This window comes from Bolinopsis microptera, chromosome 1, assembly GCF_026151205.1.
Source record: "Bolinopsis microptera isolate Bmic1 chromosome 1, MBARI_Bmic_1.0, whole genome shotgun sequence".
NCBI lineage: Eukaryota > Metazoa > Ctenophora > Tentaculata > Lobata > Bolinopsidae > Bolinopsis > Bolinopsis microptera.
In genome coordinates this window covers 11,422,244-11,448,363 of record NC_087072.1, presented here as the reverse complement: position 1 = coordinate 11,448,363, position 26,120 = coordinate 11,422,244, and the positions used below count along the sequence as shown (strand labels likewise).

General features: G+C 36.6%; 4 protein-coding genes across 9 annotated transcripts; 3 read left to right on the top strand and 1 right to left on the bottom strand.

Annotated features, from left to right (window-relative positions):
* Positions 1-565: 565 nt before the first annotated feature.
* LOC134813183 (procathepsin L-like) lies at positions 566-3,409 on the top strand. Its single transcript, XM_063820872.1, has 7 exons — positions 566-688; positions 918-1,043; positions 1,190-1,390; positions 1,503-1,587; positions 2,486-2,592; positions 2,758-2,917; positions 3,033-3,409. The coding sequence occupies exons 1-7, from the start codon at positions 596-598 to the stop codon at positions 3,239-3,241; spliced, it is 981 nt and encodes a 326-aa protein (XP_063676942.1). The 5' UTR covers positions 566-595; the 3' UTR covers positions 3,242-3,409.
* Positions 3,410-8,789: 5,380 nt separating this feature from the next.
* On the top strand, positions 8,790-10,425 carry LOC134820170 (solute carrier family 25 member 35-like). The gene has a single exon (XM_063830395.1). It carries the CDS (start codon positions 8,879-8,881, stop codon positions 9,800-9,802), a length of 924 nt encoding a protein of 307 aa, XP_063686465.1. The 5' UTR covers positions 8,790-8,878; the 3' UTR covers positions 9,803-10,425.
* A 193-nt stretch (positions 10,426-10,618) lies between these two features.
* LOC134826323 (uncharacterized) lies at positions 10,619-25,102 on the top strand. 6 transcript variants are annotated; one of them, XM_063838660.1, is made up of 14 exons: positions 10,619-10,743; positions 11,009-11,150; positions 11,756-11,883; positions 12,003-12,041; positions 17,384-17,541; positions 18,784-18,885; positions 18,992-19,093; positions 19,791-19,942; positions 20,169-20,313; positions 20,534-20,700; positions 21,723-21,832; positions 22,012-22,168; positions 22,287-22,478; positions 24,484-25,102. In XM_063838660.1, exons 1-14 carry the CDS (start codon positions 10,650-10,652, stop codon positions 24,596-24,598), a joined length of 1,803 nt encoding a protein of 600 aa, XP_063694730.1. In that variant the 5' UTR covers positions 10,619-10,649; the 3' UTR covers positions 24,599-25,102. The 6 variants fall into 6 exon arrangements, with proteins under 6 accessions (XP_063694730.1, XP_063694736.1, XP_063694745.1 ...); XM_063838666.1 differs by lacking the exon at positions 12,003-12,041; XM_063838675.1 differs by lacking the exon at positions 18,992-19,093.
* LOC134826369 (programmed cell death protein 5-like) lies at positions 25,090-26,104 on the bottom strand. Its single transcript, XM_063838718.1, has 3 exons — positions 25,973-26,104; positions 25,779-25,840; positions 25,090-25,412 (listed from the first exon to the last, which is right to left on the bottom strand). Exons 1-3 carry the CDS (start codon positions 26,086-26,088, stop codon positions 25,207-25,209), a joined length of 384 nt encoding a protein of 127 aa, XP_063694788.1. The 5' UTR covers positions 26,089-26,104; the 3' UTR covers positions 25,090-25,206.
* Positions 26,105-26,120: the final 16 nt, after the last annotated feature.

Sequence of the window (26,120 nt, the reverse complement as noted above, 5' to 3'; positions counted from 1 at the left end):
TAGAGTACAGTTTAATGTAAATTAAAGATTACTCGCTGTATGACATTTAATGCCACAAATTATCTTGCTTTTGAAGCAATGAAATTACAACCCTAACATCATGTCCTACCGTCTCAAATTACGATAGTATGATGACCTTACATTGCTAAATAGCGAAGAGACGTCCACATGACGGTACTGCAGAAGATAAGCCTTATCAACAAGCACGTGGATGAAAACTAGGATAATTTTGTTACCTTATAACGAACGAGCAGAAAATGTTGTTAAGTTTCCGTTTTGCTGTTTAACAATTGGATGTGGTGCACAATACAGTTTGAGCAAGTTAGAAAGCAACAACTTTTCTGTGATCAGTTTACTAGTATGCTATGCTATGTAATCTTTCCGAGACCTCTAAACCTTAATTTAACCACAATTTATTGCCCAATCTATAACAATATTTGTTAAACTCACACTGTGATGCCACATCGTAGAAAGGAAGATCATAAATTATGGGCCCTATAATATTCTGAATTGCTACAATTAGTTCATTTGATAAGTTAATTGTATGTAGTAATTAGTTTGATCAGTAATTTTCTTTAAATTGTCATCCCTGAAGATGCTGACTGTTGTCCTACTCTCACTGTTTGCTGTAACAAGCTCTCTACCCACAATTTACCAGTTTAATGCTTGGAAACAGACTCATGGCAAGGTTAGTTGAGTGCAAAAGTTGTCTTTGTAGTCTGCTGCAAACATCAAACATTGAGCGATACGAATATTATATATATCTTTAAAAATCAAAATAGAAGTAACTCAACAAAGTAAGAAGTAGAAATGTATTAAAAACATAAAATAATATGATAAAAGCTGTTGATAAGGATTAAAAAACAGTTTGTCCGTCTGCTAATAGTGAACAAATAATACTCGTTTTCATGTTGTAGGTCTACCATCCTGATGAGGAAACTAGCAGGAGGGAGATTTTCGTAGACAACATGAAGTTCATTGCAGAGTACAATGCTCGTGAAGACACCACAATGGAACTCGGAAACAACGAATATTCTGATCTGGTGAGAAATATCTTAGAAACATGCTTTCATACTATTTGAAAATGTCCAATAGGTGTTCTTATTTGTTTTTGAAGATATGCATTAATACACAAATATTCACATATTAGATAGTTAATCATGTTTACATGCAATATTGTCTATTTCAGACCCATGAAGAGTTTAGAACGATGTTGACTGGATCAGTTAATGACACAAACGAAATCAGAGCCTGGATGGAAAAGGAGGCTGTTACTTTCCTTGCTCCAGAAAACTTTGAAGCTCCATCATCTGTTGATTGGAGATCGAAAGGTGCTGTCACTCCAATAAAAAATCAAGGACAGTGTGGATCTTGCTATTCGTTTTCATCCGTGAGTTTTCGTGACATTAGCAATTAGCTTTACATTTTAGCAATCTGCTCAAGCTAAATTTGTCTTTGTTGTTAAATAATTTTGCATTTATCTACACAGTAAATAATTCCAGACAGGAGCCATTGAAGGACAGTGGTTCAGAAAGAACAATGTTTTGATCAGCCTTAGTGAACAACAAATCATGGACTGTTCTACTAGTGAGTAACACTTAGGTTAACAATAAGTTTTATTTTACATTCCTTTAATCATAAATAAAATAAGAGCTTAAACCACGAATTAGTTAACTAGAAGTAAACTTGAGGAAATATTCTTGAGTGGTTGTATATAATTATTTTAAAAACTTTATTCGTTAGTATTTTTTCCATTTCACCCTTTTGTAAAAAGGCAATAGTGAAAGGTTACGAATGGAGGTTTTTGCAGAAAAACGTGGATTTTGGAGATTGCGGTAGGTGGGTCAAATATATGTCGTGTTCCTTGCTTACTTCCGTTCGTTACCAAGCAACGAAAAACTTGCGCGCGCGAGGATTGCTTGCGGAGATGTGATGTATAGATAGCATGTGATCTATGAATGCGCGGCGCGACTGTGTTTTAATGTATATGATGCATGTAATGTATAATATTAATATTAGGTAATACGCCCAATTTGTACGTGGCACGCGTAGTGTATTGATGTGTACACGAGTATAGTTTACCTTTGCTGATAATTTCTTGAATTACAGATACAAGTTAAGTTGAACTGAATTTCAAGTGTTTCCCGTATTTGATGCATAATTTATGAATATTATTATCATGAAGATTGAAGTGAGCTGATTGGAGCTTATATTTAAATTTATAGTAAATGTGGAATGGAAATCTAGCGTCCGCCAAAACGAAAGAACGGGCGCAATTCTTGTTATTATGGAAAGTGGTTGAATTTAGTGAGACAAGGTCAGTTTCTCTATTGTCTCAGAAAAGTTTCTACTTTACAGTAGAAATTCACCCAAAACTTTATGAACTAGAGCTGAAGTTATTTTGACTTTCCAGTTTTTTTATTAACATAGGGCAAACTCAAAACAGGAACAACAAATTCTTGATCCGTGGTATTCTATTTTTCAGGTTATGGAAACAACGGTTGCAATGGGGGACTGATGACAAACAGTTTCCTATATGTTAAACAAGCGGGAGGTATTGAGACCGAACAATCTTATCCTTATGAGGCACAGGTTTGTCTGCACATTAAAGTACATCAGCAACAAGATATCCTTCACTTCTAATTTGTAATGACTGAAAACAATTAGCCAGGGTTTCATGTACTGTAGGTAAATTTGACATAATATCATAATTCATTATAATGTTATTGCTCTCTACTAACCTCTGATTTTTTGCAGGCAGGACATTGCAGATTCAATACTGCATACGTAGGAGCCAAAGTGAAAGGATATTCTAACGTTCCGACTTCAGAAAGCGCTCTCAAGACAGCAGTTGCTTCAACTGGCCCAATTTCTGTAGCAATTGATGCTAGTCACAGATCTCTTCAGTTTTACACAGGTTAGTTTCATATAATAGACCATTTCACATTTGTAAAATGGGGGTGCACGTGGTCATTAATAATAACAAATCAGTATCATCAAAAACAAGGAGCATCTTGATTAAATCATTTCAGGTGGAATATACTATGAACCAGCTTGCAGCTCACAAAATCTTGATCATGCAGTTATGGCTGTTGGATACTCCTCAAATTCAAAGGGTGACTATTGGATTATAAAGAATTCTTGGGGAACTGGCTGGGGATTATCTGGTTACTTCTGGCTGAAACGAAACTTTTACAATCACTGCGGAGTTGCTTCGATGGCCAGTTTTCCTCTGGTTTAAACAAATAGTTTTAGCTTTAAGAGTGAAACAAGTTATGTAACAATTACTGACAATGCGGTAGTATAATTTATTTAGTATTTACCTTTTTAGTACACTATTTTCAAATGGGTCTATCAATTGAGTTCTTTATATGTTTTTATTGCTTGATTAAATCTTCAGTACTTAAAATCTTTGTTTTACTTTACAGAAAAAAGTTTGTTTTACTTTACAGAGAAAAGAATGTTAAATGGAAAAAGATATGAACAAACACTAACCTTGTTCAGATGATGATGAAAATTTTATTGTTGTAGGATACAAAAAGCATTTAAGTAACAAATAGCATGATAGATCTGAAGTAGGAAAATAAAATCCCAAAGAATGTTTGCACCTAAAGCTAGAAACACAAATACTTTTAAAACACAATGAAATAAAGTGGTCGACCAGTCACTTGAGTTATCACAACGTGGTTGTTATTTAAAGTACAAATTTCCCCATAATAATTTAAAGGCGATGCACTCGTGCACAATCAAGAGCGATTCAGTGGTTAATAAACATAAAAGTTTAGACATCTACATGAATGTTAATGGACATAAAATTATTTAGACTGAAAGTAAATGGTAAAGCTCAAAATCAAAGTAACACACCAAACAAGTTGAGATATAATACTTACAAGCACCCTTAAAGTTGGCACTAAGTCCACATAAAAATTGTATGTTTATGTTAACTCAAGCAAGGATCAAGGTACAGTATAGCTTTTATATACTAGGCTTCTCGAGGGAAACGAAAAGTCCAAGATTTAAGAGGAAACCGGTGTAAAAAGGTTCACATGATCCCAATCCCCAATATTTAGTGTATCCTCTTAAATAACCTGTCAAGCATCTGATCAACTTTACCGCACTAAGGTCTTATATACATACATATTGATATATGTGTCGACTGTAATGACATGATGGAATTATATTGCCCAATTCATGAACTGATATCACCATAAAATACGATATGAGCCAGTAGCGTAACATTGCCTGTTGGTGCCTCCCAACCCCCCGCTGAAAAAGTGTCCCCCTGTCGACGACTGCGGGAAAAAAATTTTCTTTCCTAACTGCTAATGCGCCACGCAGACTAGCTTTACTAGTCTGACGAGATCGTTGTATTGCTTCTCCACGTAAAGCTCAACGATCTGGAAGGGTTGACAACGTCAATCAAGGTGCGCGGCGGACTTGATTGACAATGTCAACCCTTCACATAACAGCTCGGTGAGGCCCAGTGGTGCCATGCATCTCGCATTCACCTAACTTGTTATGTATCACGTTCAACGTTGCAATCCCCACGGTCGTTTCACTATGGACGATACAGGGTGAGCCGCGCACTCGTGCGCGGCGTGTCATACAACGTATGACCAGGGACGTAGCCAGGAGTTTTCTTTGAGGGGGGCTGTCGGCGAGCCGACGCGTCCAATCCAGCTGCGCAGCGAGCGAAGCGAGCAAGCTGTGGCAGGGGTCTGGGGGCGCAGCCCCCAGCGGGATCCAGGGGCGGAGCCCCTTGGCGGGGTTTAGGGGGGCGCAGCCCCCCGGAAATTTTTTGCGAAACAGGGTGTTTTAGACGTCATTTGGCACTAAAGAAATTTTTAGGACAGCAATAAACTGGGATTGAAAAGAATCAAGTACTCACGTAAATTCACAGCAATCTGCATTCTCCAATCAAAATTTACGACTTACTCAGGCCTCATCGTCTTAAGATTTTTACATTTCCTACGGTCTAGGGGACACTATTGACTATTTATAAAAGTCTTCTAGAATGTTTGCTTGGATTTTATGACAGATATTTACTAATCCACAGTTCAAATCTTTGACTGACTGCAGTCATAAACACAGCCCAGTTACCTTCTTCTCTTGCTCTGCATGCCCTGATTATTGTATAAACATGACGTTTGTTTAAATATTGTATATTCTTGTATTGATTGTGGTATTTTGTGGGTAAGATTCAGCAATACCCAATGGGTACTTGCTGAATCACTGTTTTATACACTCTGTAGCCAGTCCCTGTGTTCCGTCCCTTGCCCTGCAAGCCCTGTTTCTTGATTATATAGCATTTATTTATCGTGTATTACATTGTAGAATGTAATAAACATTTGTAGTAGTGTAGGATTGTTTGAATTTCTTTTTGCTAGGTTTTATAATATTTATTTGTATAATTTGTGATTGTTTCTCCCGGTTTTCTTCCCTTGCGTAGCAAGCCCTGTCTCTTGTAAAAACAACCTCGAAAGATTTGTAGATACACATAGTCTCTACACCTTTACCCTCTGGTCCCTAGGGTCAGCTGATCCCGGGCCAGAGGGAAACTACCGACTGCCAAGGTTTGACGCCTAGGCAGTCGAGACCTCTTATTGAGACCCTTTATAATAATAAATTAATGTTATTTTTATACAGCACCAAAAGGCTAAATAATTTAAATTTAACCCTTATGCTCAGCTGTAAATGACAATTAAATTAACGAGAGTGTGCATCTTTGCCTTAGACGGAGGTGGAACAAGAAACTGTTCAGAAAACAGGCGATAATAAATGTAAAATATAACATGACTAAATAAGGCAGATGCACCTAACAAGCAGATATCCAAAAATTGTTAGCAGGTTTTCTAACAGAAGTCATCAAATCTATTATATATATTATATCTCAAAACACCACTTGTAAAGGCACCAATTCTAAGTAGAATTAATAATGTTTGTATATATGCTACCGACTTTTGGTCATCAATTTGACTTCATTTAAATTTTCTGAAATCCAAGTCGATAAAACAAAAAGATATCATATTCATATTTGTAATTAATGTTTTGACATCAATAAATGAAATTGTCGAATTAATTCAATAATTGTTTCAATTATGTAACTGTATAGAAATATGCAGACTGTATAAATACCGCATTTGAAACAAACACCACCATAACATCTATTGGAAAAGGCAACATTACTCCACTCCAAAAGCCTAAGAAACCACTTGGTCCAGCAGCAAACATCAGACCTCTCACCCTCTCAAACTGCTCCAGAAAATTACTGTCAATGATTACCCTAAAACGTATCCAAGGCAAGCTAGATCAGTACACCGGTCCTACACAAAGTGCTTACAAGAGAGGTAGAAGTTGTGGCGATATAATTTGGTCTCAACGTATGCTAACCTCAGTGGTACTTAGAAAGCATTGGAGCTACCACAGAATGAGTATAGACATGTCAAGTGCCTTTGACACCATCAGCAGAGAAACAGTACTCAATGTTCTTGAAGATGCTGGCTGTACTAGTGATGAAATTAGGATGGTACGGCTCCTACTATCAAACACAGTGTTGAAAGTAAAAGTCAATAATACTGTATCAATTGAGTTCCAAAGCACAACTGGAGCATTTCAAGGAGATGCACTATCAGGTAATCTATTTACTGTTGTTGAAGCCGCTGCACTTATTCACCTCAGATCTGTACTCTCCCAAGTATCATCAACACCTTACCCAGTGAATCATCCAATCCCTAATCCTCCTATCTCAGAAGAATTCATGCCACTCGAAACAGGATACTCTGATGATATTGACTTTAATAACACTGAACTTGCTCCACTCAAAGAAATGCTTCCTATCGCTAAAGATATATTCCAGCAGTGGGACCTTCATATCAATTCTTCCAAGACTGAATTTGTCCATTTTTATTTAGCAGATCCTAAACCCACTGTTAAACGCAAGGTGATTGTTGGAAAAGTGTATAGAGGTGATGAAGAGTGGCGCTCTAACAAAACTTTAGGATCGTTGATGTGCACTGTTAAGGATATCAAGAATCGAATATTCCTTGGTAATGTTGCCTTTAGTAAATTTCAGAAAGTTTGGATGAAGAGCAAGATTTCAGTCCAAAGGAAGATCAAAATCTACGAGGCACAAGTAGTCTCTATTCTACTCTACAACTGCAACTCCTGGGCTGCACCACTAGCTTCGTTGAATGAACTTGATATTGCTCATCACAAACACCTCCGAAGAATCCTCATCATCAGATGGCCTACTGGGGTTATTTCTAATGAGGCACTCTATGCTCGTTGTTATGTCACTCCCTTGTCTGTGAGAGTCTCTAAGTTTCGATGGAGAATGTTAGGACATATCTTAAGAGGACAGGAAGACTCACCAGCATACACCTCTATGTTATTTGCTATAAATTCTGATATTTTTATGGAAGGGAGACGGGGTAGACCATGTTTAAACTTATTAGATGTCATTAGAAAAGACTTGACTAGTAGAAATCTTGATATTAGACTTAAGAATTTGACTGATTTCGAAGACCTTAGATTTTTAGCTTTAGATAGGGAGGAGTGGAAGAAGTTAGAAGATGGTTGATGTTTTTGTTTTCTTTTTTATGCGTTTTGATATCTATAAGGTGCCTAGGATGCTCTTTTAAAGAGATATTTCGTACTTTGAAAGATTTACTACTACTACTAGGTGATAATCAATAATTATTTTGTTTCTCGGATTTACAAATTTTTGGTATCATGGTATAGTTCTAACGATGATGAGATCAGAACACACGGCCATAATTCTGGGAAAACTTGCATTGTTGGAATATCGTGATTTTAAAACGGCATTGAATCAAAAAAAGTGTTACGAAAAAACGGCGTTATTTTGCTGAAATTTGGGCTCAGCGTCGGACTGTTTTCAAAAGCTCATGATAAATTGTAATAAAATGATGCAATCATGAAAATTTCTGGAATCTATGTACAAATAACTTTTCCAAACGATAGCATAAAGTATGATAAATTTACAAATATCCGTGTATTTGATAAACGCAATAATGTAAGTCAAGTCAGAAACACGCCTACTCGCACACATTTTGAAATATAACTCCAGCTAGCAACGGCGCAAAACAACCAAAGTTTCACTGAAATGGTGCCCACATGTCTGTGGAACGCGCAGTAGAGCTATCGCACGTGAGAAATGTTTCAGCCAGTCTACCTTGTTTGGCGCGCTGTTTTGTTTCCGTTACAAATTTTGACCTTGTACGCCATTTTGTCGCCATTTTGTCAATTTATACGTAATTTCGTTAATTTCGTCAATACCACGTTTAGCCAAATTCCACAGAGAGCTTATAATTTACTTCCAACACGAAATAAACATTGCTAAGGCTATGAAGTTACCTAATGGCTACTTTTAACGGAAAATCAAGTCATTCTGTGACATGTAGCGTCCTTTTGTCACTTAAATGGATGACGTTGACTCTAGAACATCGTGAAACTTTCCATCAGTAAAGCTAAAAGTATTTCCATTCTAAAAAACTTTACTTCAAGATAATTGCACGAAAGATGAATAAGTGTCTAAAGAACCATTTGATTGAACTTGTCTTCAACTTTTAAGCTGTATTACGTCTCGCAATAAGCGATCGACCGCGCAGGATTACCACCTACTACTACTACTATAGAATTATTATTATTATTTTGTCACTGTCAGATTGTGGGAACATTCAATTGTTTTCTATATCAGCAGTGACAAAACGTACCCATGTGGGTAGTGGGTGGCAGCAGGGGCGGTCGTTCCGCCACTGTATATTAGTAGATCAATTCAAGATACCCAGTTTGTATAACCTCTGATCTCATGAAATAGCTGATTTAGTCTTGTCATATTTCCAAAGGTACCAAGGAAACAATGACTGGTGACAAGTTACCTAATAATTTAGATTTATTTAAAATCATTGGCTACTCAAAGGAATATCTATTTGGTGGTTGTGCAACAGCTACAGCAGGTCTCTTCACAAACCCATTGGATCTTGTGAAAACACGATTTCAACTTCAAGGAGAGTTGAAGACACGCGGTGCTTATGAAGTGAAGTATAAAAATATTATCGATGCCTTCATCAAAATTAGCCAACGCGAAGGAATCACTGGTCTTCAGAAGGGTTTGTCTTCAGCCCTTGCTTATCAATTGGCTATGAACAGTACACGGCTTGGTACTTACCAAACCATAACTAATTCTGGTATTACCACAAATAATTCAGGTGAACAAACATTTTGTAAGCTTGCTTTAGCAGGAGCATTTTCGGGGTGCTGTGGATCTATACTTGCCAATCCATTTTACTTGGCTAAGGTACAAATGCAATCTGCAGCAAATCCTTCCATAGCTGTTGGATATCAACACAGCCACTCTGGTCTTATGCAAGCTCTATCTACAGCATACCGTTCTTCTGGAGGTCTAACTCAAGGCTTGACTAGTGCAATGGCAAGGGTCAGTGTTGGATCAGCAACTCAACTGGCTACATTCACCAGGATTAAGCAGATTTTGATTGCTGCGAATGTTACGGAGTCTGAGTTTGGCATTGTTTGTATGGCAAGTGTATGTAGCAGCTTGGCTTTGACTCTCACCATGACTCCATTTGATGTTGTTGCAACGAGGATGTTCAACCAGAAGCATGGACTGTACTATGATGGCTTTTTGGACTGTATCACAAAAATGTACAAGCATGAGGGAGTGGCAGGGTTCTACAAGGGAACATTTGCTCACTTTTTTAGGATTGGTCCCCACTCCATACTCACTTTGACAATATGGGACAGGTATAGAACGTGGTTCTTGTAAATAATTGTCTTAAAACTAAATTACAATTTCATAGTAATTTTCATATAATGGTATACATATTTTTATAATTATAAATTCGGTTTTTATATTTCAGTTAGTTATATTTATATTATGATTATCAACATTGTTAAGACAAGTTAAATTGAGCGATATATTTTCAATTTCTGTCAACTCAAACATGATTGAAAGGGATTAGTTAATTGATGGTGATTCGTGCATTGAAAACATGGTTTCAAAAATATTTTTATGAAACAGAAACGCAAATTTTGTATAGCTGGGTAGGAAGGGAAAGATATGAATATTTTGGTTTTTGAAAACCTTTGTTTCGTTCAAAATCTTAAACGGCTTGATAGGATCTTATTCAAATTGAAAACATAATAATACCAATCAATTGGCACTGCTTTACCAATGATTACAGTTGATAGAAATTTATTTACCACGATTATTGCTCATGAAAGAATTTGCTTGCTTTTTGTGTTTTATTTTTACTTTTTATATGTAGCTATCAAGGAATGTCTTTGACTTAGAATAGAGTTAGAATAGAATTAGAAAAGGAAGTTGTATGTTTATGTTATTTTGTATTTTTTATTTTATACTTTATATTATTTATTTTACAGTTTTGATATCAAATTGGTGTTTTATTGTGTCCAACTAATATTGTGATTGTCATATTTGTTATCACAGTATACCGTGTACCGACATATTATGTAGCAGTTAAAACAGGATCGCATCACATCTCTCGAAATTAGTCAACATGATCTAATTGTACCGTCAGATATTGATTTTCAGTTTGTAACTAATACTAACAACTAAACCAGATGGTATAGGAAACTAAAATGGCAGCTAGATGGTTTGCTGTTCGTTCAGAACACTCTACTTGCTTTATGAGCTAGGTTACTACACTGTATCCGTCCTCCTCAGTGTTGCTGATCCAGTTCTAGGTAAGATTACTGTTACATTATTACTATCTCACTTTCATATTCTTTAACTAAGCAAATTGTTAATATCTATTTGGTTTACAATTTGATACATCATGCTTTTGTTCGTCAATTCTTAATCAATTAAACTATAGCATGATCGTCTTATAAAGTTGCTGTACATAAATTATGGTTTCTCTGGGAATCTATAAATATAAAATCACGTACAGTTGTAAATATTTTAATGTTTATTGTATTAAAGATAGAAATTAAATCCTCTCTTTCTCAGATCTAATAGTAGGTTTCAACTACCTATCAGACGATGACACAGTGTTTGGGATTGCTACACTATGTCTCTGTTTTCTCCCCGGTCTCCTAATGTCCGCCCTTAGCTTCCAGTGGATAGTGTACGACTCCACCCTCGAATCTATGTAAGTAACACTAGCTCATAGCTGTGTGTACTAGAAGTGTATAGAACTTTACACCGCTAGTATACTTCTAGTATACTTCTAGTACACACTTACTGTAAGGGCTACTGTTAGTGTATCCTTAATCTCGCTGTTATGTGAAATTTGAGTAGATGAGACATTGGAAACGCTCCAAGATTTAGTAAGTATTCATGTTTAAGCGTGAAGCGAGGTGGCTAATTGCATACTGGTATTTATAGCATAGAGGCTGGTGTAGCGTTCCTGAGTCAAAAACTATAAAAGGAATTTAGACCCTTCCAGTTACGTAATAACGGGAATGAAAAGTCTTTAGGGATTATAATTTGCCAAGTTTCCTTACAAATTTCCGAATTCCCTTGAGTATTATTATTGCGTCATTCTGAGGAAATATCACACACAATGGTGTACTGTGTAAATTGTGACAAAGTATTGTGCTCTAGTTATCCTAGTTACGCTAAAGATAAGAAGCTAGACCAGCAAAGACAATGAAACATGATATTTTATTTTATCTTGATCATAAGACGGCTGGGAAAAGGTTTACTAACACCGTATATTCTAAATATAAATTGTAAATTATGACTAATATGCAGGATAAAGAGTCTGATGACACAAGAGAGATATCATGCACCACGTGACTACACCCATTACTTCAAGAAGAAAGGAGCCCCTCTCCCTCAGCATGATGTGGACACTGAACACAACACTATTAATTTATCAGGTACTTTCTTTTTCAACACTTCATCTTCTCTTTTCAATCTTGTGAAGCAATCTACTTTAAATCTTGCTTTTTCTACTCTGTTGTGTGAGAATTTGTTAATAAAAACCAATCTGAATTAGGTGGAAACCCAACTTATCAGCTATTAAACTTTATCACATGTGAGTCTAAGCAGTGGTGGTTTGATTTGGAAGATTGTGTGAATTTATAGTTTCCTGACATTTTAGATTCGGTTTATTTACAAGCATCGCTGATATTAGCCTTATTAAGATTTTAATCATTATATTTCAAAGCCTCTTTGTTGAATTAAGGGGACATACACCAAAAGCTTTTATGCCCTGGCCCTGCTGTTAACTTCATATTAAGAAAGTATACATCAAAACAATAAGATTTGATACATTAAAAATTATTTTTGAGGACCCGCACTTTCGAAAAAATAAATATTTTCTTTTCCGAAAATTTTGGAAATTTTGAGAAGTCTGTCACTGTAATACCGATATTTCGGTCATTTTAAAAGTCTTTTGGCTGATTTTTTTACTTAAGATTACTTACAATCGGTACAAGAAACCTCTGAAAGGATTATATAATTGAACCATAAATGACGAAGTTATAAACCAAACAAGGTCGAGAGAAGCAAAATTGAAATTTTTGTAAAAATCAAAGTTGTATATTTTACCATTCACCCAGGTCATAAGATATCGCTTCAAAAATTCTTGTGAGTGTAGCTGATAATCATATCCAACTTTTTGGAACAGGATTTCTCTCAATTTTGAGTTTTAAGGTATGATTTGTGGCCTCAAACGACTAAGTAAAATTCATCGTAAAAAGGGCCAAACATGGCAGATTTAAGGCTTAAAATGCCTATAACTGACAAAGTATCAGTTTTTTTTGAAATAATTTTTACAGAATCGTAATCAGCTTGAGAAGACGAATCTTTTAGTACCAAATAGGTGATTTTAGAAGACAAATTGTCTTAAATAATTTTCTAGCTCGAACACAAGGGTCCCCCCCTTGTATAAATTTTGTACAAATTGTACACATTTTTTTACAAATTTTGTGTCTTTAACTATTATAAATTTGGTACCAAAAGATTCGTTTTCTCAAGCTAATTACGATTCTGTAAAAATTATTTCAAAAAAATTGATAATTTGTCAGTTATAGGCATTTTAAGCCTTATATCTGCCATGTTTGGCCCTTTTTACGATGAATTTTACTTAGTCGTTTGAGGCCACAAATCATACCTTAAAACTCAAAATTGAGAGAAATCCTGTTCCAAAAAGTTGGATATGATTATCAGCTACACTCACAAGAATTTTTGAAGCGATATCTTATGACCTGGGTGAATGGTAAAATATACAACTTTGATTTTTACAAAAATTTCAATTTTGCTTCTCTCGACCTTGTTTGGTTTATAACTTCGTCATTTATGGTTCAATTATATAATCCTTTCAGAGGTTTCTTGTACCGATTGTAAGTAATCTTAAGTAAAAAAATCAGCCAAAAGACTTTTAAAATGACCGAAATATCGGTATTACAGTGACAGACTTCTCAAAATTTCCAAAATTTTCGGAAAAGAAAATATTTATTTTTTCGAAAGTGCGGGTCCTCAAAAATAATTTTTAATGTATCAAATCTTATTGTTTTGATGTATACTTTCTTAATATGAAGTTAACAGCAGGGCCAGGGCATAAAAGCTTTTGGTGTATGTCCCCTTAAACCTCTTTCAATAATTCCATGCTTCAAGTGAGATGTGTTCAAGCTAATCACACTCTAATCACACTCTAATCACACTCTAATCACACTCTAATCACACTCTAATCACACTCTAATCACACTCTAATCACACTCTAATCACACTCTAATCACACTCTAATCACACTCTAATCACACTCTAATCACACTCTAATCACACTCTAATCACACAATCACACTCTTATATTCATCACGAGCTGCAAGGTTGCTTTCTTTCAAGTGCTGATCATTAATGTGCAGTGTGAGCATTAATGTCTAGACTGTGTCACTATACTATACCAGCTTCCAGTCTGAAAGCTTTATAATCATTAACTAATTAACTAATGATTAGCTAATGATATTATTATTGTTTAGTATATTACTAATGTTATCGTGTGGTGAGTGGTCTGTTCTTGCTCTGTTGGCCATAAATTTGCAAATTATATTCTTTACGGATTCTGTACTATTTAGGCTAATACTATTTAGTGTATTACGTTTTAGGTGGTATTGTTATCAGGCGATATTTTCCTATCACCTTAGCAATTTTAAAATTGCAATAGTTACACAAACGATGATTAGTGCTAATATATAAGGGAAATTCCTGATTGAAGGATAAATATAATAAATAGATACTCAAAAAAGAAATCTGTTAAGATAATTTGAACTGTGATTCTAACAAATTATTTAATTCGAATTAATATTATTATTAAGAGGTACACATTAGGTATAACACTGTTATAACACTAGGTATAACACTGTTTGACAGTATTGTCAAATATAGTCCCTGGAGTAATATAATAAGGAATTATCATACATTTTTAACTCTAAACATCACAACAATGCGACTCATAAATAATATTCCTATCCGGATATAACATAGTCCCTAGAATAAGAAGAAGCGAGGAGTCGCCGTCGTGCAGTCTCCACCATGCCCGTAGCCACCAAGCCGCTGTATTCCCACATAAACCTGACAGTCTGCTTCATCGTGTTCTGTAAGAACAATATAACACAGATACACGTCCCGTAGAGAACGCCTAGACAGTGGTAGGAATACACGAAGTTAGTGGCAGTTCCAAGGTAGTTCCTAATGAGTACAAACACAGCTGGGTAACAGCCAGGAGTGTAGTGAATCTTGAGAACAGTGATTGTTAGCAGAGTCAGGTAGATAGCTGATATCAGATCAGTCAGGTAGAACAGCATTAGAGATGCCAGAGCTGACTTTACTGAACTGCAGATCCTGTGATTGTCCTGGTTCTCTATCAGGAGGGACTCTGTATCTGCTCCATTATATCTGTACTTGTACACCAGCCTCATCAAGTACAGGATGGTAACTAATGGTACTGTCATCCAGAGCACAAATGCAGCTAGATTCACCAGTAGCAGGCAAAAAGATATTTCCTGCATGGCCTCCATCGTCTTGTCTGGGTGAATATCTGTCCCCGCGTTTATCTTGGTCCTAGCGTAGGTTCTAACAGCACCAATACCAGCTCCTAAAGTCCAGATAACACAGCAGTATATTCTGCCTCTCCTCATATACCTTCCTGGGTCCCCGCCCATGACCCTGGCTGGTGAGGCTACATAGAGCAGTCTTATGATATACAGTGGTAACATGAACCCTATTCTGACGAAGTGACTGTGTCCTGCACACCAGACGCCACTACAAGATAAGTGCTGATCTGTGCATCATGTTCACCACTCTCGTAGATCAGCCAGCTGTTAGCACACTCCATCACGTTAGCAACACACATGTTCATGTAGAATGTTAGGGTCCAGGAGACGTCGCCTGATATCTTGCAATGAACGTGGATTGTGAGAATGAGGAGAATGTTAATGATTGTTCCTATAGAGGAGAGAGTTTGGTCTGCTACTGGCAGAACTATGTTGGGGAGGCTGTGGTCGGTATTGTAGTGTATTGCTGAGAGGTTCAGACAATGCCATAGGTCCTCAATAGGTAACATTGTTCTAGATAGGTGGTTGAGTTAAGCTTTATAATGGTTTGGAAGATGAAGATTTATTTTGGAAAAGAAATTCATCATTTGAGCACTTTAAAAGTTGTATTTAGCATCTTTGCCGCTATGAATCAAAATTACAGATAATTAACTATCGGTACGGCACATAGGATTATTCCGTAAACCGTACACTTCGCAAAAACATACAAAATGTGCAATGTGCATTAACAAAATGTCTAACAGAAGCGAGTAACGTAGGAAGGAAACACAATTTGGCAAATACCACAATGTGCAATGTGTTACTCGCTTCTAATATTAGATTGGAAGTTCGTATTAATGAACAGATTTCATGGCTGATAGATGTAATACTTTTAATGAGATAATTTCGAGTTTCGTTTTTAACGGAATGTTTATTACGCGATGTGACGAATGACGGCATGGCTCCAAGTTAACTCCGAATTGCTACGTACAGGATATGACTACTCATACTTAGTTTCAATTTTCTTTTTTTCTTTTTATCTCTTACTTATTAACTTATTATTCATTTTAAGACCAATGATATTGACTAGTTAGTAACTAGTGACCCGCGAATTTGAGAAAAAGTATGAGTCTTGAAAATTGTCAATTCACGGACAAAAAACACAGATTATTAGGGTTTAAGAAATTGAAAATAGGAACTAAAAATAATATCTAGCACACGAATCCGAAGGCTGTCCACATAACACTGAGTTTCCATTCTTTGTCTAGCATTTTGCCTCCCACACCCCCGAGCACCACTATACCACCATGACTAGTAACATTATGAGCAGTCCAAATCTCCATGACAGTTCCCTCCGGAACTATGGACATGTTGGGTGTACCCACAAACCCACAAGGTTTCATGTCGAAGTGAGTGTACCAATAACCGTTCTCAGATAGAATGAAGGGGTTGTTAGCCACCCCCGAACAGATGTGCGCACAGGGTTCCGGGTGATCGTGTCCGTCCTTGGTTTGAAGTATCTGTAGGCTGGCTGGCTGTGCGTACTGGACGGTCATCGATAGGAGGAGGAGGAGGAGAATCATTACTGGCAGTTCAATAGTTTCATCTTATCTTGTAGCTCTTATATAATGAGTTTAACCAGGTGGCAGCAAGTATTCATTAGAACTGTAAATTTCAACATGTGAAACTAACACTTCTAAAATTCACAATCTTCCGTTTATCATATTCAGTCTCCAGTACGATGACAATTTTATCTGATGACTGTGAATTGAACTATTAAATATATCAGTGCGATAAAATGAAACATGGCATTAATCTGTGGAATTAGCTAGCAAATTGTAAATTAATAATTCAAAGAAGGTTAAGTTGCTCTTAGTCTTATATTGAGTTATTTCTCAATATTATCATCAGAAAAACAGGAACATAATTATTAACACTCAACAGACTAAAAACGTGAAAAATGCATTATATTTCATTAGTCATTACACAACAAACAAAACGAACTCTAAAAGTAATACTCAAGGTTGAGATGGATTGTTATTATTTCACTAAGTCAGCACAAAGCCCTGACTTTCAGAGATCGCTAAGACGGGAAATGATCGAATAGCTATAGCCCGTAATCTTGTTACTCTCCATAATACCGTCATACCGTGGATAATAAATAATACTGTAATAGAGCCGGGACGTAATAGTAATGTATCGGTCACATGTGTAAAGTGTATAAGTCTCACGTGATCTTTGTAACTTATTTGAAGAGTAAAGGTAAGTCTTCCGACGTCTGCTAAAATAATATTGCTTTATAATGCTGGAGTTGACCAGCGACCTTCCTAAATTCCTCTCTCAGATGAAAGATATGAGGATGTGGAGATCCATCCTCCGGAGAAGATGGAAGAAATAGAGTTGGACGGTGAGAAGAAGGTAGCAGGGGAGGGGACAGCAAATGAGAACAAGACAGCAGAGAATGGAGCTGCAGCGACATTCGACAGAAACATACCCTCACGCGTTAGTTGAAACTACGATGTGTTTATGTTAATGTTTACAGCCTTTTTCTAACTATTTTGTCTCAATATTTATATTCTTCCCCCTCCACTACATATTGTCGGGAACAATTAATTCAACTACTTTAACTTACCTTCTAATTATTATGTTATTCAAATTGCGGGCAAGATTCGGCCGGAGTAGCAGTCAATAGTCAGTAGTCAGTAGTCAGTAGTCAGTAGTATGTAGCTGTTACCATGGCAGTGTAACACTCGTGTGTATCAAATTACACGCTAGCAAGTCATGAGTTTCACACACTAACATGCTCTGCAATTAGTTCTACTCTAGTTCTACTCTAGTTCTACTCTAGTTCTACTCTAGTTCTACTCTAGTTCTACTCTAGTTCTACTCTAGTTCTACTCTAGTTCTACTCTAGTTCTACTCTAGTTCTACTCTAGTTCTACTCTAGTTCTACTCTAGTTCTATTCTAGTTCTACTCTAGTTCTACTCTAGTTCTACTCTAGTTCTACTCTAGAGCCACTTTTGTGTGGTTCAATAATCGGTTTCACTCCGATAATAATAAAACACCAGTCCTGCAAGAATAAAGTTTTCGAATTTAACTATGACAAGTTTATTATTATTTGGAAAATTGCCACCAGTAAGAATAGGCACTGCCCCGTGTTTTGAAAAACAGGTACCGAAGCTTAGCAAGTTTCTGGATCATGTTTTACTGAATAGTAGCTTGTAATAAGCAGGGTAATGTTTACTAAATATAGGGATTGTTGCCAGGCTAGCAGGTGGAGAGCAGGGTAATGTTTACTAAATATAGGGATTGTTGCCAGGCTAGCAGGTGGAGAGCAGGGTAATGTTTACTAAATATAGGGATTGTTGCCAGGCTAGCAGGTGGAGAGCAGGGTAATGTTTACTAAATATAGGAATTGTTGCCAGGCTAGCAGGTGGAGAGCAGGGTATTGTTTACTAAATATAGGGATTGTTGCCAGGCTAGCAGGTGGAGAGCAGGGTAATGTTTACTAAATATAGGGATTGTTGCCAGGCTAGCAGGTGGAGAGCAGGGTAATGTTTACTAAATATAGGGATTGTTGCCAGGCTAGCAGGTGGAGAGCAGGGTAATGTTTACTAAATATAGGGATTGTTGCCAGGCTAGCAGGTGGAGAGCAGGGTAATGTTTACTAAATATAGGGATTGTTGCCAGGCTAGTAGGTGGAGAGCAGGGTAATGTTTACTAAATATAGGAATTGTTGCCAGGCTAGCAGGTGGAGAGCACGAGCTAAAAGAGAACAGAGTCAGATTAGTGTTGATGCTGGTCTCAGCAGATACCCTCTTATCATCACCGGCCCTACCATAGATGTGAGTTTTATTATTTCAGCAATCAACGAATCTGATTATTGCTCATGATCTTATTTTAAGTTTTAGATATTATATATTTTAGTTCTATTTTAGTAACTTTTTCAAGGGTGAAATTAAAGGGAACGTGATCATATTAACTGAAGATGAGCAGCGTAGGATTAGAGAAGTTGAATCCGTGGAAGGAAATGATAGAAATTGTTTTAATAAGGTGATAATAGCTGTATCTTATGAAGTATCATGGCTGCACCCTGTCTTACTTGCTCGTATCTTCGTACTTTGGAGAATGGCATATTATTATATTGTTTATTTTGATGTTTCTGTCCAATGTGACATATTTAGTAGCCAGTAATATGTGAATGAGAAGTAATGATATGTGAATGAGTAGCATTCTGACTTTCAATGAGTAGCTTTCACCTGTTTTCACTTGTGTATGGTACATGTACATTTTATATTGAACCTATCTGAACTGCGTTATATTAATCACCAATACACAGAAGATGTCGCAGCATGATTGGGTATATGTTGCATATTCTTAACAATACCTTACAAGTTTGAACCTAAAGAGTATTGTGTGTAGTATTGTCATGTAGAGTTATACACGTTGTTTACACTGCACCTTTATCATATATGTTTATAATCAGTAAACCGCTATAAAGGTATAAAGTATACATCATTCCACATTCGTATCTGAGAATCCACTTTTATACATACGATATACATTTAAACAGACATCTTATCTACCATGTAAATGATATAATGTATAAAATGTATTACACACATATTTACTTTTCATAGCCAATAAAATTTTAGCTGTTCTTCTCATGTATTATTTTGTATCACAATTCTCTGTATAATGATTAAAACAAATCTACGAATCACCCTCACAAATGTAACATTATCACCAGAGAAAGCGAGTGTTTTTCAAGACGCTGGAAGAACTAAAAATAGAACCCGTGAAACCCTCTCTGGATAAAGTAAGATTTATTGAGATTATCTTTCACGTGTTGGGTCTTCCAGGGATCACCAGATACGGGGCTCTCTTCTTACAGGCTCTCAGGTAACGTGTACCTCAAGAAAACATTATTTAAGTTATAGACTACTCAGTGAAATATCTACATTAAATTTTAATTTTAATCAACATAATCAATGATAAAATTGGAGAGAACATTGCGACAACTTGCCTTTCTAGTTTGATATAAGAATATTCCAATTGATAATAATGTGCCCGCTTGGCATTAAAAATTCGAACAGTTTTTGAGATAATTCACTAACTTACATCTCAGAAATTACCGTAAGAGAGAAGAGCTGACAGATAAATACGACTTGTTTGTGAAGGAGGCGACTGAGCGGGGTATTAAAGAGGTTTACTTTAACAAGGATCTATCAGAGAAGTACCATGGTAGACGAGATGCAGCTCTTCTCAGATTGGTGAGAGATTCTATATGTGTTCTGATCTGTTAGTTTTAGTCTCGTGTTGTAAATACCGTGCTCTGATTGGTAAATGGGCGGTCACAGGATGTACTTGGAGGTGTCGTCTATCTGTTGGATACCTGGCTGTATTGACATCTTGTGTGGAATAAAGATGTACCCAAACTATGGACTGTGTACTAAATATTGTCAATTATTGGAAATTATCCCATATTTTCAGATAGAAGGTTCACTAGAGTCCACCCCCCAACTCCTACTACAACTCTATATAATAGTGGTTTACACACAGTGGACAACTAGCTGGTTCACCTACCTCTCGGTAGCAGTCAGTTTTACTAGTGTTGTGTGGAGTATGACTAGCTACATCTACGAGCACCGAGCAGCCTCGTGAGTAAATACTGTGTTCTCGTTGGTTAGTTTGTGTCACATGTTGTAATTACTGTGCTCTGATTGGTTGATGGACGGTGGGCAGCCTTGTGAGTGTGTCTTGCTATCTTTTTTGATTGAAATGAGTTCATTAATTTGCTTGTTGGTGCTCTGAGCACCTTAGAGTTCATTTTAATTAATGAGTACATTGTATGTTTCTATTTTTATTATTTTGTTGTGCTAGAAGTAGACTAGATAATAAAAATATACACCAAATGTCTGAAATTTGATGCAAATAATGAAGTGTTAAGTCTTTAACAAAGTGGGAAAGGTATTTAATGTGAAATGAGAAACGTGGAAGCCATATATGGAATAATTGAGGTACCCTTTGGGAAGCATGTCGGTAGTGAGCATTACGTGATGCAGCCTCAATTAAACAGATAGCTATTACTAATTGTAGACGTTCCATTGTTTGCAGGGGACAAATTAATAAATAACACGCAAATTCGTTTATCAGAAATCGTTAAATCGTATCTGTCTTATCCTTACCAAAATTGTTCAAAGTTGGCCGTAACGAAAGATATTGATACCGAGAATGAAGTAGGTTTTAACTTTTCATATGTAAAAGAGAAGCAGGTAAGCAGTAGAAGGAAAAAGGTGAACCGGTTTCCTAGTTTCCATGAACTAATTAAAAATATGCCTGCCATTGTTCATAAATTGTTGTCCGAATAAAAGTTACACTGTCTCTCCGCTGTTATGTTGGTTCGTAACACATGATTTGAAATTAAGTAGAAACATATTTTATGTTCTGAACCGACTATGCTTCTCTATGGGTTAATTTATAAATTTAGATTTGTTTGCGAATCACTCACAGTTTACTGTTTAGGCTCTTGAAATCATCGAATAAAATATCATCTTTAGAGAACGTCCTTTAATTATTTATTATATAGTAGTGTTTAAAGTATTAAATTGAGTAAAGTATAAATGACATATAAAAGTGCCCCAATCAATGTCACGTGAAACTAATTGACTTTTCTTTTCAGATATGACAAAGCAAGTATGGACATGTACGCCTACTTCATCACAATACTGATAAAGCTATTCATGTGTATCAGTAGGATAACTGCTATACTCCTAGCTGCTACTTACTCTGGTAACAACAACTTTTATGTTGGGTTTTATTGTGTACTTAAATACATAATATAACTAAGCGGTTATTTACACTAATTGAACTAGGAATTAGTTAGATTCACATTTCTCATGAAAATAACAGTTACTCTGATAAATCTAGAAATTTATGGATCTAATTATTGACTTATAATTCATTATCAGGGTATTTAGTATTAGCTGTGTGTATTGGGCATTGGTTATCTTGTCTGCTGTATGTGTGTTACGCTAAAACACACTTCTATGGTGGTCTTATATACAACGAGTGGTTCTTTAAGCTGATAACCAGTATTACACTAGTCCTTACTTTCATGAACATTGTGTGAGTTTTTATGATATTATTAACCATTCTAAAGAATTATTTACCTTTCTGAGATTTGATCACCTGCTTATTCGATGACAAGAATTATGGTGATTATCATTGGGATAATTATTTTCAGAGAAGGAAACTCTTTCGTCCGATGGTGTGGTTATCATGGCTTCACTTTGATTCAGAACTTAATAATGCTACTATTGTGGTATTTTGACCACTATTCTGAGCCCTCAAAACCTGATTTCTATGGAATAATGCTAATATGCATGGTTGTTGGGGGAACGATAATTGGGTCTATTCTAACACTCTTCTACTACCAGTAAGTACGAGCTAACAAGTGACTCACTTGCTCAATCGTGTGCTCGTTTGTTGATAAGTCACCTCATGAAGCTGCATGTTAAGGGGGGGGGCCAATGGATATTTTTTTGTGAAACTTGATTTCGAGATAGTAGTTGACCAACAAACTAAGACCAGTGACCGAACTTTTGAGGGGGTCCCGGACCCCAACCGCCAAACGGTGCGCGCAGGGCAGCCACGCCCATATTTGGTCCAAATTAGGCCCAATTTAGCCAAATACCCTGAACATGCCCAAAACCAAGGTTTATGGTGCTCTACTTGTAGCTAGTGGTCTCCTGAACTCGTATATGAAATTTCATCAAGATTGGACAAAAAATGACTGAGTTATGAGCCAAAAACCATATGCCCATATAGGGGCATACGCACCAAATTTGGTAGATTTCGGCCCATAAATTGGTCAAATATCAATATGTTTGAATGAAACTTACTTTATATGAAAGGTAAGCCTAAACTACATATTATCTGTAAGTTATAGCTTTATATCTGTTTAAATGTGGATACTAAGGCGAAAAAGCCACAAAAAATGAACTAAATTGCCCATATCTCGGTTCGCGATATTTGCGGAATTGATCTCATTAAAATTGTAACAACTCAATCAGTTTTCAAAATTTTTGCATGAAATTTTCGGAATCGACTCGAAATTGCATTTCCACCTTATTTTAAATACGGATTTTTGATTTAGGCCTCCAAAAAAATTTGGCGGCCAAATTCCAAAATTATCTCACAAAAATTCAGAATTTGGCCGCCAAATTTTTTTGGAGGCCTAAATCAAAAATCCGTATTTAAAATAAGGTGGAAATGCGATTTCGAGTCGATTCCGAAAATTTCATGCAAAAATTTTGAAAACTGATTGAGTTGTTACAATTTTAATGAGATCAATTCCGCAAATATCGCGAACCGAGATATGGGCAATTTAGTTCATTTTTTGTGGGTTTTTCGCCTTAGTATCCACATTTAAACAGATATAAAGCTATAACTTACAGATAATATGTAGTTTAGGCTTACCTTTCATATAAAGTAAGTTTCATTCAAAAATATTGACATTTGACTAATTTATGGGACGAAATCTACCAAATTTGGTGCGTATGCCCAAATATGGGCATATGGTTTTTGGCTCATAACTCAGTCATTTTTTGTCCAATCTTGATGAAATTTCATATACGAGTTCAGGAGACCACTAGCTACAAGTAGAGCACCATAAACCTTGGTTTTGGGCATGTTCAGGGTATTTGGCTAAATTGGGCCTAATTTGGACCAATTATGGGCGTGGCTGCCATGCGCGCTCCGTTTGGCGGTTGGGGTCCGGGACCCCCTCAAAAGTTCGGTCACTGGTCTTAGTTTGTTGGTCAATTGCTATCTCGAAATCAAGTTTCACAAAAAAATACCCATTGGCCCCCCCCCTTAAATGTTAATCAGTTGTTATTCGATAAATCACGTCATTTTTAAACGATCTAACATTAGTCGGTGTAGCCCTGCGCTTACGCCAAATCGCTAATTTGTATTACCAATCGCGCAGCACGCACTTTTTAACGCGCGCGCTGCATTGCATGTGTGACATGATTTTAGGACCGATCGGTAATACAACTGTAGATACGGCCGGACAATGTTTCAAACTCAAGGCATATTAGGGCCATCTACTTAGGACGTCCGGCAAATAGGGAGGGGGGGGGGGGGGGGGGGTTTTGAATTTCGGACAAATCCGGATAGGGAGATGGGGTGGTTTTTGGAAATTCGGAAATGTTGGCAGAATTAACGAAAAAGTCTCATTTATTTTAACTCTTTGACAATGAATTTGAATTGGTTTTATTTGTACTCTCTAAAGTAGCTGGAAATCCGGACGTCCGGGGTGGTTTTGAAGATTCGGACACAACCGGACAGGGGGTGGTCTGAAAATCTGCGATTTTGGCGGACGTCCTAAGTAGATGGCCCCCATACCGATTAATGAACAACAACTTCTTATTTCTTAGGTTGTGTCATCCATCCAAAAAGCATGTTCTGGAACTTTCTAAGGTTGGTCCGGTATTAGAAGAATTGAGGAAAAAACATACATCAAGGACGACCACATTCCAGACCAGTGTGTAGTTATTAATGTGTAATTTAGTTAATGTATTCGAAGTATTTACTGTTTAACTTAATTAATAATTAGTAACTAATTAAATTTGTGGTTTTATTGATTCGTCTGAATTTTTCAGTTTTTACCTAACTTATTGAGAAAGTTTATCCGTTTGTAGCAGTTTTTACTAGATGTAGACCTTGGCATGTTTATTCTAATCGAAACAGTGATCCATGAATAAAATGGACACAAATTACCTACCAGATAACCTTCAGTTTAGTACACATCGTTTTTAAAATTATAACGGACCTGATAATCTTTTTAGTCGTTATGGAGTCAGGATGAACTTGATTGTAAATCTCAGTGCTTTCACTTTTTAGTTTATATGTTTTAAACAGTTGTCGATACGAATTATAACCGAAACTTTATCAAATACTAATGTATGAAGTATACTAGTATAGCTTATTTACAAAGTTACAGCTTACACAGATATCCATGTATTACTTGTGAACTAATAAAATTAGTTATAAAAATGTCTAGAGAAAAAGAGTCTCCTTTATTCACGATCAAATAGATTGAAAAGATCAAATACCCCACCAAACCAACCCCAAACGTTGGGGACTAATTCCGTATAAAGTTAATCCGAGTCCGAATCTAAGGTGACCCTACGTCGGTCAAAGTTAACTTTGGAGCCTTTGGGTTCTGTCTTGCTTATCTCCTCAAGCATTTTGATAAGCTCAGCCTCGCCGACTTGTCCCATTATCTGCCTCCGCTGATGCATGTTAATCAGCATCATCTCCACCTTCTGCGCACGTTCTGGCTTCACTTGAGCTATCGTGTTTACTGAAATAACACTCTGGGTAAGCTAGGTGCGAGTTTTAAGCACACAGTTGTCAGTTATGAAGTTATGAGTTACGATAAATAATGCATGTCATTTTCTGTAAGCGTCGACAGTTTTCACATTTTCTAACAAATAATCAGGGCGGGAAGGCGCGCAAAAGAAATGTTCGTGCAGTTATAATGATCATGATTACACGTATCGCGCGTTCGTGATCAAACGTTGTGTAGACCCTTTTTTTAAACAGAAAATAACCGTTACCACAGGTTAGATATATTATACTATTATGCAATAGTAGGCCCCAGGATATGACAAAAATTACGTTTGTATTGGTGAAGTAACACCTCAACAAGCTTGATAAGAAAACTTACATCTGGCCCGAGCTTTCTGATCCAGTATTGCAGTAAGAAGGTTGTTTTTCATCTCTTGCTGCCTGCAGAAAGATCATTGTCATTGACCAAACACAGCAAATATTGATTGTTACCACAAAGATTCACGCCTCTGAACAACAGATTATGTGTTAATATTGTGTACTTAACAAATAAAAAGCATCTCAAAATTTAACCTGGCTTGTTTCTCCGCCTGTTCACCAGCACCACCACCGCCAGCACCACCGCCACCCTGAGCTTGCATCTCAGCCATGCGCTTCTGTCTGATGGCATCCAGTCCAGCGTCGTCCATGTTTTGTTTTCTTTCCTACAATCAATGTTAGG